Consider the following 13,233-nt stretch of genomic DNA (forward strand, 5'->3'; position numbering starts at 1 on the left):
GTCTCCTGAAAAATCAGAGGCTGCAGAAAAAGCTGTAAAAGATCTCCTAGAGGCAAATCTTATTTCTGAGGCAAAATACACTACCTGGCTCTCCAATGTTGTACTTGTCAAGAAATTTAATGGAAAATGGCGTATGTGTGTTGACTATACCGATCTTAATAGGGCTTTCCCTAAAGACGCATATCCTCTTCCTAACATCGATAAACTCGTGGATAATTCCTCCGGCTATAAACTTTTATCCTTCATGGACGCCTATTCTGGGTATAACCAAATACCCATGGTTGAAGAAGATAAAACGAAAACAGCCTTCATGACCGAATCAGGGAACTATTACTACAACGTACGTAATGCCTTTTGGTTTGCGAAATGCGGGGGCAACTTATCAGCGAATGATGAACAGAGTCTATGACAAGACACTTCTGGGCGATATCCTTGATGTCTACATGGACGACATGATCGTAAAATCCCAGCTAGAGGTGGATCATGCCGCTCACCTCAGAAGAGTTTTTGAACAAACTCCGAAGTACAACATGCGACTCAACCCCGAGAAATGCACCTTCGGAGTCCAAGCGGGTAAATTCCTTGGTTTCTACCTAATAGAAAGAGGAATAGAGGCGAACCAGGATAAATGCCGCGCATTTACCGACACTACAAAAAAACGCGCCTAATTGCGGCGGTTTTAAGCATAATTTGCGGCGGTTTTTAACCTCCCCTAGTTATTTTGCGGGATTTTTCAAAACCCCCGCATATACTAATCCCACAAATTATCTGCGGGGGTTTTTCGCGACCGCTGGTATTCATATCAAAAACCTCCACAATATAAGTGTTTTATTTGCGGGAGTTTTTAACCTCCTTAGATATATTGTTTTCAATTTTTTTTTATTTCCTTTTTGTTTGTTTTGTGGGAGTTTTTAACCTCCTCTAATACAAAGATGATATAAATTTTTTTTTTATCATTTTTTTTCTGTATCTAATCTAAGTTGTTTTTAATTGCAGTTTAAAGGTATTGTAAGATTTAATTTTTTGATTTTATCAATACACTCAATTCAAAAATAAATATCATCAATAACTTAAATATTTTAGTCTAAAATACCCATATATAATCTAATATCAATTGTCGCAATACAAAACATAATTAATAATAGCATAAAATATGTCTTCCTCTAAAAGGGATATATATCATCATAACAAAACATAGAGTCATTATCTCTTGTTCTACCATTATATATAATAAAATATGTCTTCCTCTAAAAGGAATATATATCATCATAACAAAATATAGAGTCAGTATCTCTTCTTCTACCATTATATATAATCTAAAAACATCAGATGTTGCTTCCACCACATGATCCTCTTGCGTTCAAAGGTGAATTAGCTCACTTGGAAGATCTGTCGACTGAAATTAAAAAAGAAAACACTTCGTTAGTTAAAATATTTGACGAAGCTTCCACAAAATTACTGAAAAAAATTAAAACAAACACCACACTAAACTAATCATGTTCTAAACCAAACTAAGAAAAACACTAAGCTAGCCACGGGCGGACCTGGACTTCCAATATCAGTGGGGCTATATTTTTTTGTCAAATGATTAAATAATAAAAAAATTAATAATAAGTTGTATTAAAAGAGGTTGTAACATCCAAATTACAAAGCAAATGCTATACTGCTAATGCTAGCTTTGTCTCTAGGCATAACCGGAAAAAATTTCTTCATCCTAATTCAATTATACAACAAAACAAAATAAGATAGCAAAGCTACCCTCAAGAAAGAACAATAAAAATTTAAAATAGTTCAGTACAACAGCAAATACATTAAAGAATACATACAACATTGCTTCACGGCAAACAACCTTAAACAGAAAACATAACATAACGTCCGCAAGAAAAATACAAAACTTGTTGAACAACACCACAGCTCTAGAGGAAGTACACTCTCATTCTCTCAATAATACAACCTAGTTCAAGTTCAACACCAATTTCAAACAACCTAAATCAATTTTAGTAACCAAACCAAAGAAGCTAGCTACTTCATCAGGAATCATAACAGTTCACATGATGTATTATTTAGTCAAAGAAAGGAAAAAAGAAGGATCATAACAGAACTTACATTTGGACCAAAGAAGCTAGCTACTTCATCACGAATCCTTCCTTCTTTCATTATAATGTAAGCTTTAAATGCTGATTCCAAGCTTGTAAACTTTGCTTTCCAATCGGTATCAGATGATGTAGAAGCAGCAGCTGAAATATTACTCAATTTTGAAAGTCGAACTCCTTTATTTCTAAATGTATTAGAAGGAACTGCTCCCATACCCATGGACCTCACTCTTCCAGAGTGCTCAGGCCCAAACACTCTTCCGATAACATCATCCGGAGAAATTTCAGATTCATCAACACTACTTTGAGTCAAACCCGTTTGAATTTCTTCCTGTTAGTATGCAAGTGATCACCAAGTCAAAAACATGCATAAACCAGATATACAACCATGCATAAACCAATAGTTTATTCCAATTTAACTTACAATTGTAGCCATTGCTGCATCATTTGCAGATGACTCTTTATCTGGTGGATGGGTTTCAAGGTATATTTCTCCACGATTTGGTTGTCGTCCCATTTCCAATAACTAGAATAGAAAGATGTTAGAATAAATAGTAAATTGTATTAAATAGCAAAACATATTAAGTTAATTACTAAAACTTCCATCTCATGTCTTTTTCTCGAAAGAGCATTAGAACCACCCCTATGAGGAATCACTTGCTTGCGTCGATTTTCTTCATTTTTTTTACAACGTGCCTATTAAAAAACAAATACAAATGCATTTATTAATCATATAATTAACAATAATAAATGTGTCAAACTGACCCAATTTTACCTGTGTTTCTGGTTTCAAACGATAGTTCACAAAATGAGCCCATTGAATTCGGTCTACACCATCAGGAACGCTGCTTATAAGTTCAGCCCTGGTTTTGGATCGATTATATATTTCTTTCCACATAGTTTGTCTATGCGCAACCCACTTCTTTGAAATGTTAAGATTGCAATATCTCTTTGCTAGGTCTTCAGTGGTCATAAATTGGAATCGAGGCTTCAAAAAAGATATAACAATCACATTTTAAGCATTTGAATGATTATTTTAAATCAATATATAAATGAAAATCTATAAATGTATAATAATACCTTTAAGTCTGTTGCAAAGCAATTATCCTTGTATGCTTTTGGCATGCCCGTTTCTCCATTCCACCTTTCAAAATTAATCGGAAATAATTGGTGATTTGTTGCTAAAATTCCACAATATCCTGCAAGCAAGGCTTGTGCTTCACCATATGGAGCATTTTGTTCATCAAATGGGACAATCACACGTTCTCCAATAGGTAAGTTAACGACATCCCAAATCTGGAGTTTTATCCTTTTAGTAGCTCCTTGTGGGTCTTTTGCAATAAATACAAACACAAAAAGCTTCAACAAAGTTATAACAGACACACACACAACAAGAATACCAAGAACAACACAACATCATTCAGCAGTTTACATTTTTAAACAATATTCTTGAGTTGTGTGGACCGAATATGTTATTACATCTAAACAATATTCTGCTACAAAACATATTGCTAGAGCCTGTCTATATTTTAGTTGCCTACTTTTGATCAATGAGATAAAACAAGCCAATAACATATATCTACAGCCTTGCATAATGGAATTGCAGTGACGTGGGAAAAAAATCATCTACAAGATAGCAAAATGTGAGCTGCAGTAATTAACAACAATGGAACGTTCGTTTTCACGGTAGGATGGTGTTGACGCACGACTACTAGAAGCTGAAAATTCTAGCTTCAGAAATTCACAGTAAAATGACATGCTAAACGTACGTCTAACACTACAAAAACAGAAAACTAACAATAGAGGTATATTATTAATAAAATATAATGCATATACCTATTGCATCAACAATCCAATGTGACGGAGACTCGCGCCCAACATGTTGCCTAGGTCTTTGAGATTGTTGTGGAATTTCGTCATTTGAGGACGAATCTACCGGTGATGAAACAATCGTTGTAGCATATGATGAGCCTTCAATTGGTGAAGAGTTAATTGGAGCTTGAGGTAAAGAATTGGATGAACTTGGATCTTGAGTTAAAGAGTTGGCTGGAGTTGTATTTTGAGGTAATGAATGGGCTACAATTGGAGCTTGAGTTAAAGAATTTGCTGAAGTTGGATCTTGAGGTAAAGGGTTGTCTGAAGTTGGAGCTTGAGATGTTGATTCTGTTGGAATTGTGAAACGCTTTCTCTTTGCCATGTCTGCATATTCATAAAAATGAGAAAACATATAGGTGAAATACAAAATGAACTATATTATGGCAAAATAAAAAATTGTATTTAAAAACTATTTACCTCAAAATAAAAAACAAAAATTATGAAAAAATTATCTACTAATATATGTGGGTATATTATTCTAAATCATCAACCACATCATCCATGGCCAATTCTACATACTCATCATCAATGTTATTGAAATGCTCAAGTACTTGCGCTTGATTTGGGACATTTTCATAAACTTCCTCATCTATTTCTTCCCCCATTTCATACAAATCCCTTGGCTTTAAATGCACAGCAACACTCCATCCTTCATTAACCACATCTTCTACATAATATACCATTTGTGCTTGAGATGCCTCAATGTAGGGATCATGTTCTTCACGATCTCCAATATGAATCAATCTATCAAAATTTACACAGTTAAAATTCCAATTATCCTTTTTATAGCCTTTATCTCGTGTCGTATCTGCTCATTTGCATTTGAAAAGAGTAACCTTGAAATGACCATAGAAGTTAATCTCAATGATGTCTTCTAACTTTCCATAATAAGGCAAATCTGCTTGTCTTAAGTTCCCATCAACACTACTTGAAACACAAGATGTGTTGGATGTCAAAAAACTCCACTGTTCTGTGTTTTCAATCCCTCTTCTCGAGCTAAAGTTCGAAATTTGAACCCATTAATGTTGAAACCAGTAAATCTCCTTGCTTTGTCCATAGGGCCACGTGCTAAAAATTGTAGATCAGAAGACATTGTATCGAGTGTTTCTGGATTCAAAATCTAGATTAAACCAATTGTATCAGTCAACAAAAATAATTTGAAGTCCATGATATGATCACAGTCAAACATGAAACATAGTAATATAAATATCCATTCATCACTTACCAATCTTTGAAACCAATCAACAAACTCTTTGGATACTCTTTTTTCTATCTATGTAGCTGAAGGCCTTCTTGACCTTGAACTTCTCTTGATAAATTGTCTAAATTCACTACATCAGTTAAGGACATTGTAATCAATACATGTGACTTGTATATTTAAAATAGTCCAACATAAACTTCATTTAAGTTACTCACTCAACATACGGTGTCACTATTGCACAATTTAGAAGAACATATCGATGGACTTGTTGTTTTTGCATTTGAGTTAATGTGAACATTGAGGCAGCTCCTACTGGTTTACCAAGTTGAGGGAAGATGGAGGATGCAAATGAAGGCTCATTCTCATTTGACTCATCACAAACACGTCTAGGTCTATTGAATTGTGTCTCTATATCATCGTCCATGTATCTCGAACAAAACGTGAGAGCCTCTTCTGCAAAGTAGCCTTCAGCAATAGAACCTTCTGGTTGTGCCTTGTTACGTACAAAGTGTTTAAAATGACCTAATTCCCTATAAATATTGTAGAGAATTAGCTTCTGCAAGATTGATACATAAAACTTGATACTTGAAATTGAAAATGTAATATGTTTACCTCTCTATAGGATACATGTGCCAATAATGCACTGGACCACCAAGTTTTGCCTCTTCTGTTAAATGAACGGTTAGATGAACCATAACTGTGAAGAATGATGGAGGGAACAACATTTCCAAGTGACAGAGTGTAATGACAACACGATCTTGGAGATTTTGAAGGTCAGAAAGATTCAATGTTTTCCCGCAAAGTTCTCTAAAAAACGAACAAAACTCCACCAAGACTGTTATAATATGGTTTGGTAATAAATTGCGAATGGCTACAGGAAGAAATTGTTCCATAATAACATTATTATCATGACTTTTCAAACCAAATATCTTATGTTGGTTCTCATCAACACATCTAGAAATGTTACTTGAGTAGCCATCTGGAACTTTAACATTTCTCAAAGTGTTAAGAAACAACCGTTTGGTATGACGTGTTAGTGAAAACACAGCAAGGCGGTATTTCCCCTTCTCATCAGGCCAAAGATCGCGTCTTATACCCATTTTTTGCAAATCTTTTCGAGCATTGAGATTGTCTTTTGATTTAGACTTGTCATGGAGCAAAGTATACAAGACATTGTCACATACATTCTTTTCAATATGCATAAAATCTAGACTATGACGCAACAAATTAGTCTCCCAATATGGAAGTTCAAAGAATATACTTCTTTTATTCCATTGCCTAGGAGGCTCTTTTTCAGATCTCTTTCTTTTACGATTCACAATTTCTGTACTCCCAGATGTATCAAATTGCTCTGCTATTTGAATTAAAATTTCAGATCCAGATTTTGTTGATGGTGGATCACGTTCCTCTGTGTTTCCATCAAAGCGAGCACGATTCAGTCTAAATCTATGATTCCTTTTCAGAAAACGACGATGACCCATAAAACAAAACTTGCTACTATAATAGAGACGACAAGATTTCGCATCCAAGTTACAAGTTGGGCAAGCCAAGCCTGTATGTGTGTTCCAACCAGACAAATTACCTAGACCAGGAAAGTCACTAATTGTACACATAAGAGCTGCCCGCATTCTAAATCTTTCATTTGCTGATGCATCAAATGTTACCACACCATCAGTCCATAATTCCTTTAATTCATTCACAAGGGGTTGTAAGTAAACATCATTTTTATTTCCGGTCGCCGTCGGACCAGGAATGATCATAGATAAGATAAAGGAAGTGTGTTTCATACACATCCAAGGAGGAAGATTATATGGAACCAAAAACACTGGCCAAACGGTATATTTACTACTCATGGTCCCAAAAGGGTTAAAACCATCACTAGAGAGGCCCAACCGAACATTTCGATGATCAGAGGCAAATTCAGGATGCATCAAATCGAATGTCTTCCATGCCTCACCATCCCTCGGATGCCTCAATAGCCCATCCTTGTTAGTGTCTGAAGCATGCCATCTCATATGCTCTGCAGTTTTACAACCCATGAACAATCTCTGCAGTCTTGGCTTTAGTGGAAAGTAACGTAGCACCTTTGCAGCTTGCTTCTTTCTCTTCTTCTCGGGATTCCAACGCGATGTTCCACAATACTTGCATTCTTGAAAATTCTTTTCATCGTCTCCCAAATATAACATACAGTCCTTTGGGCATGCATCTATCTTGGTATAAGTAAGATCGAGTTTTTTGATGGTTTTCTTTGCCTCGTAAAATGACTGAGGTAACTTCGCTTGTTGAAATGCGTCTCTCAACAACTCTAATATCATAGTCATTGCTTTGTCACTTAATCGACACAAGACCTTTATATGATATAATTTGACTATGAATTCAAGTTTTGTGAAATTGCTTCCTTCTTGCAATATCTGATTTCCATCATTGAGAAACTCACGAAAATCACTACAATGACCCCTCGTCCCTTCATTTAATATTTCATCTGTGGCTACCGGGTCTGGTTCATCTAAACTAGCAGCATCTTGCCTATAGTTACCAAACGCATCATTGAGCATTGTTTCCATCGGATTTTTCGGATGAAATGTCTCTCGCACAGAGTCTTCATTTCTCGATGACTCTGGAACTTTTCTCTCCCCATGAAGGGTCCATATGACATAGTTTTTAGGGAATGGTTTGCATAGTAAGTGATCCCTAACTACATCTCTAATCTGCGGTTTCATAAACCTGCAGTTGGGGCATGGACATTGTATTCTATTTCCAACAGCCATATTCATAAAAGCAAAATCTAGGAATTTTTCTAATCCAACTCTGTATTCAAGTGTATTATGTAGCTTAGCAATCCAAGATTTATCAATAGTCATGATACCTAAACATGTTTGCAATGATAATTCATAAAATCAAACTTCATACAATCAAATACAAGTAACGTGGGTAAAACAAATCTTTATTTAAACCATATACAGTATATCCTAAAAAAAATATATATAGTATATCTCAAATATAATCCTATTTTCTCTACAAAGTAATCCATAAATTAAGTAAAAGTAGTGATAGGGATATGATCATGATAAGGTACTAAATGAACAAAATATAGTCTCCACTTATGATGCCAAATTAAAAGTATATAACAAAATATGTAGAAAAATAAATGAACAAACAGTTAAATTAATTAGTATTAGTAGCTTACAAATGACATAGAACCTATGAAGCATGAGCACAAACACGGATACTGGACACGACACAAACACCGACACGCCGACACCAATAATACTTTAAGAAAATGACATAATTTTGTGCAATCATATGTGTTAGTGTCATGTCGGTATCAAACACCGACACATATTTGACACCGGGACACATCTAATCCAAAAGTGTCAGTGGTTAATAGCATAGAACTTATCCCGGAATTTTGGACTTGTTTTAATCATGATATTTCCATACATCCAATGCACACCAAATACATTTTTGGATCGGTTCAATGACTTAATTTATATACCTATTATTGGTTATATGTAATTGAGAGCAAACTCTTCATTTATGTTAAGCAATTGGAGTGTAATTTTCTTCGTTGTTATTATACATGACAACAGAAGTGCATTATTTTCAATGCTCAAACCCTTGATACCAAGAAAGATTATGCATTAACAAAAATTCTGCAGAGTGGTGTTTGGTACACAAAATTCCCCGTTAACAAAAATTCTGCAGTGTTATTTGACACATAAAAATTCTGCTATATAAAAAATAGTGAAATAACTTAACTCTCATACATCAAATCAAAAATAGTACTCATCTACTATATTAGAAACAGGAAGACACATAGTTTTTATCTTCCTTCTATATCAGGAACATGATACAAATATTCACCAATTCTCGAAGTTTACTACCAACCTCACTACTCATCTACTATTATAAGTCCATCACAATCAAGATATTTTATCATGGATTTTGATTTTTTATTTTTTTTTACACCATATCTTCCATACAGTCTTTCACACCATATTTTTCCAGAAACTAAATTAGTCTTTCACACCATAATCAAAGGCTAAACAATCAAAGGAATCTCGTATTTTCTATGTAATATTGAGTTTGCTACTTCAATATTCAATAAGAGTCTAGGAGTCAACAAGTCCTAATTAAAAAGAAAATATATTCTCTAATTTATTGATTTATAATAATCTCAATTAGCAGGCTTAGCCGACAGTGTAAAAAGAGTGAAAGCTTCAACTTTGACACTAATAATTTGTATGTATAACACTGAAATTAACACTTATAATCCAACTCATAAACAAACAAATCTATAACACAGTTAAGTTAACTCAAAAACAGATAGAAACAGAGGAAAACAGAGGAACAATATGAGACAAGCAAGGACCGTATACTAAACGGTGGCATAGGATTATATACGCCGATTCAAAAAAAACGGTGGCATAGGAAGAACAAACAAATATGCTTAAACATGAGAACCAACAATGAAGCCCTAATCCCCAAAATTACAAGGCATGAGAATTGAAAAGGGGGAAAATACCTTTGAATAGAGATAAGCAGAAGGGTGTGAGTTCTTCGTGTGAGAGAGAAGCGTGAGTTCTTCGTGTGAGAGAGCGACGGGTGTGAGCTCGACAGGTGAGAGAGAAGCATTGGTGTTAGCTCGACGGGTGAGAGAGAAGCGTGAAAGCTATTGTATGACACACTGTTTGGTTTATGTAACCCTATAAAATTTAGATGAAAAAAAAAGAGGGAAAAGGAAAAAATAATGAAATATTAAAAAATCAGGAGCGCATGTAAAATAAAAGGTGGCTGGAGAGTGAAATTGGAAAAAGGGGTTTCAATTTGTGGGGGTTATTAAACTGCCATAGAATAAGTGCCGCATGAAGTCTCAAATTCCCTTTTTTACTAATTTACGGGGGTTTTTTATAACCTCCCTTAAATAACAGCCACAATTGAGCGCGTTTTTTGTAGTGCGAGCTCCCAACGCCCCACTCTAAGAAATGCATCCAAACACTCAACGAAATGTTAACTACCCTCTCCAGATTCGTTGCAAAATCCACTCAACATGCCCTTCCTGTCTTCAAGCTCTTGAGGAAAGAAACGAAGTTCGATTGGACAGTGGAATGCGGGAACGCTCTGAAGCACCTCAAAGAGACCCTCTCGGCACCGCCCGTACTCTCGCGACCCGATCAAGGCGAAACACTGTACTTGTACCTATTTGTCTCTTCTGACGCGGTAAGCGCCATGCTCATAAGAGAAACGACGGAAAGACAAAAACCAGTCTACTTCACAAGCAAAGCACTGTTGGGGCCTGAGACAAGGTACCAGAGGATCGAAAAGGTAGCTCTCGCGCTCCTCACAACAGCCCGAAGACTGAGGCAGTACTTTCTAGCTCACACGGTGGTGGTCCGGACAGACCAACCCATCAGACAGATCCTGGGTCGCCCAGATGTAGCTGGTCGGATGATGAAGTGGTCACTCGAACTATCTGAGTTCGACATACATTACGAATCCAGAAAGGCACTGAAGGCACATGTGTTCACCGACTTTCTCGTCGAGATGACTTTCCCAGCTGAGGATAACTCAGAGGAGTGGACCGTCTTCGTGGATAGGTCATCCAACTCCAAGGGGAGCGGGGCCGGAATAATTGTGGAAAATAACAAATGTATCGTTGTCGAAATCTCCCTCACTTTATCTTTCTCTGTTACAAATAACAATGCAGAATACGAGGCCTTCCTGGCTGGTTTACGAACCGCCCAAGACATGGGGGCCAGAAAGGTGAAAATCTTCACCGACTCACAACTCGTGGCTTCCCAAGTCACAGGAGAGTTCCAAGTAAAAGAAGACCATCTCCAAAAGTACGTTCAGTTAGTACTAGAGAAGATGAAAGAATTCGAAACTGTCAAAGTAACTCACGTTCCCCGCGAACAGAATACTCGAGCAGACATTCTTTCAAAACTCGCAAGTACACGAATTGCGAACAGAAAAAAGACCGTAATGCATGAGGTTCTCGACAAACTGAGCATCCAAGAAAAAGAAGCTCAACCGCGAGACATCAACTCGATTATCGGAATGGAAGATTGGAGGGGCCCTATATCTCGATACATAGAGAGTGGGGAACTTCCCTTTGACCCGAACGAAAAGACCAGGCTAAAACGAAGGGCTTGCTCGTTCACTTTCGTGTATGGGACCTAACGAGACCCAAAAAGTTCTCGCCGACATCCACGAAGGGATCTGCGGACAACACCTTGGTGCGAAAGCTCTCGCGAAAAAGGTCCTACGAGCCGGATATTACTGGCCTACCATGTCAAAAGACACCCAAGATTACGTGAACTTATGCGACAAATGTCAGCGACACGAGACATGCACCTAGCACCTCCCGCTGAACTAACGTCCTTAGTTTCCCCTTGGCCTTTTGTGTAACGCCCACTTTATTTTAAAATTTATTATTATTATATTGAGTGTAGTGAGTAAGTGAATGGATTGATATTATTGTTGTTGCCTTGTTGTTATGTTGTGAGTCGTGGTGAGAAATGATTAGAGTAATAATGTTGAGTGATAGGTGGCTTAACGAATTAAATGAGGCGAATGGAGAAAACTCAAAACAAAGAAAAAATATAGATAAAAGGTGACAGGTGTGCAAAAAGTAAGATTTAAATAAGTGGGGGAGGGGAAGAGCAAAAGAATAGTAACTAGCACTAGAAGAGTTTAAGAAGATGGTTGGCCCGAATATATATAGTACATTAGGAAAATAGATTGGTTGGTTTCTTTTTAGCTAAACGTGAAAGGAGAAAAGAGAGAAGCAGAGAAGAAATCAGAACCCTGGTTGCAAACAAGCCAAACCGGAGGTTTCAACCAACGAATTCGAGGTAAGGGGGAGAATCTCTTCATCTTTAGGGTTTAATATTTTGATGTGGGGCTGAAAAGGGGTTATAGTAGGAGTGTTGTTATGATGATGATGAAGACGTTGTTGGGGTTAATTAGTTTTTGAGTTATGATTATTGTTATGAGGAAGAGTCCCACCGAGAACTATGATGAATGAATCTAAAAAATTGTTGTTGAAAGGATGATATTAGGGGAACTTAGTTTTGAGATTAGGGTTAAGAACATGACTCTGAACGAGTGTAAAATTGGATAATTTAATAGTGAATTAATGCACAAACAGTAGAGTAAACCTAGAGTGTTAGTCAGGGACAATTTGGGTGTGTTGGGATTGAGTTAAGAGGGTTAGAAGTGATTAATAGGAAGAAAATGCATTTTTGGATCGATTTTGGTCGAGTTTCTGTCAGCCAAAATCGGGCCCCGATTTGGGAAATCGGCCACCATCTCTGGCTCAAAATTTTGAGTGTTTTGACTATGTAAAAATCGGGCCCCGATTTTAAAAATCGGCCCTCGATTTTGTCAGCCCAACTTAACAAATAAAAACTGTATTTCTTAACCATTTTCCGTTTTGAACTGGGTTTCGGTGTAAACATGAAAGTGGTAGGTATGGACTTTAGCTTTCCATTGGTTTAGGTCTCACCTCAAGAGGACATCCAAAACGTGAATTATGATCAAAATACTACACAGGGGTCAGCACGGCCATGTGATCTGTATAGGTTTAGGAAAACCAATCTTTCCACCATTCTCTGTACCGAATTGGATTTAGGTATCTTCATGAAAGATGTAGATAAAGGTGTTAGATTTCATTTAACATTGGATGGAATCCATTAGTCCCTCTAGGACTTGAGTTATGATTTAAGCACCGCACCTGGGTCATGATGCGTTGTTAATGAAATTTTAGTACAATCCTTTTAGTGGACTCTTCAACATTTATAAAAGTAGTAGTGATTTTAAGAAATCCATTAGGGTGTAAAGTAAATGTAAGTACTCCTAAATTACATATATAGATGAGGGAGTGAGTTCGAGCATAAGTAAAAGTGATTGCCTCAAGATAATAACAAGCTTACTTATGAACCGAAGATAATAGTCTATGAGAAATTAAGAATGTCAAGATGACTTGGAAATAGGAAGTGAAAGATAATATGGATGACTCTACGAGGAATATTGGTAGATGGGTAAACACTTAAATTAGGATAG

The 13,233-nt window shown here is 36.5% G+C and overlaps 1 protein-coding gene and 1 pseudogene across 1 annotated transcript; one reads left to right on the forward strand and one right to left on the reverse strand.

Moving 5' to 3' along the window:
* Window positions 1–4,298: 4,298 nt before the first annotated feature.
* Window positions 4,299–10,121, reverse strand: LOC146916971 (uncharacterized; annotated as a pseudogene).
* Window positions 10,122–10,176: 55 nt separating this feature from the next.
* LOC146916972 (uncharacterized) lies at window positions 10,177–11,349 on the forward strand. Its single transcript, XM_085721783.1, has one exon. It carries the CDS (start codon window positions 10,177–10,179, stop codon window positions 11,347–11,349), a length of 1,173 nt encoding a protein of 390 aa, XP_085577909.1.
* Window positions 11,350–13,233: the final 1,884 nt, after the last annotated feature.

Source organism: Medicago sativa, chromosome 6 (genome assembly GCF_051527215.1).
Source record: "Medicago sativa cultivar Bolivia chromosome 6, Bolivia_mono, whole genome shotgun sequence".
Lineage (NCBI taxonomy): Eukaryota > Viridiplantae > Streptophyta > Magnoliopsida > Fabales > Fabaceae > Medicago > Medicago sativa.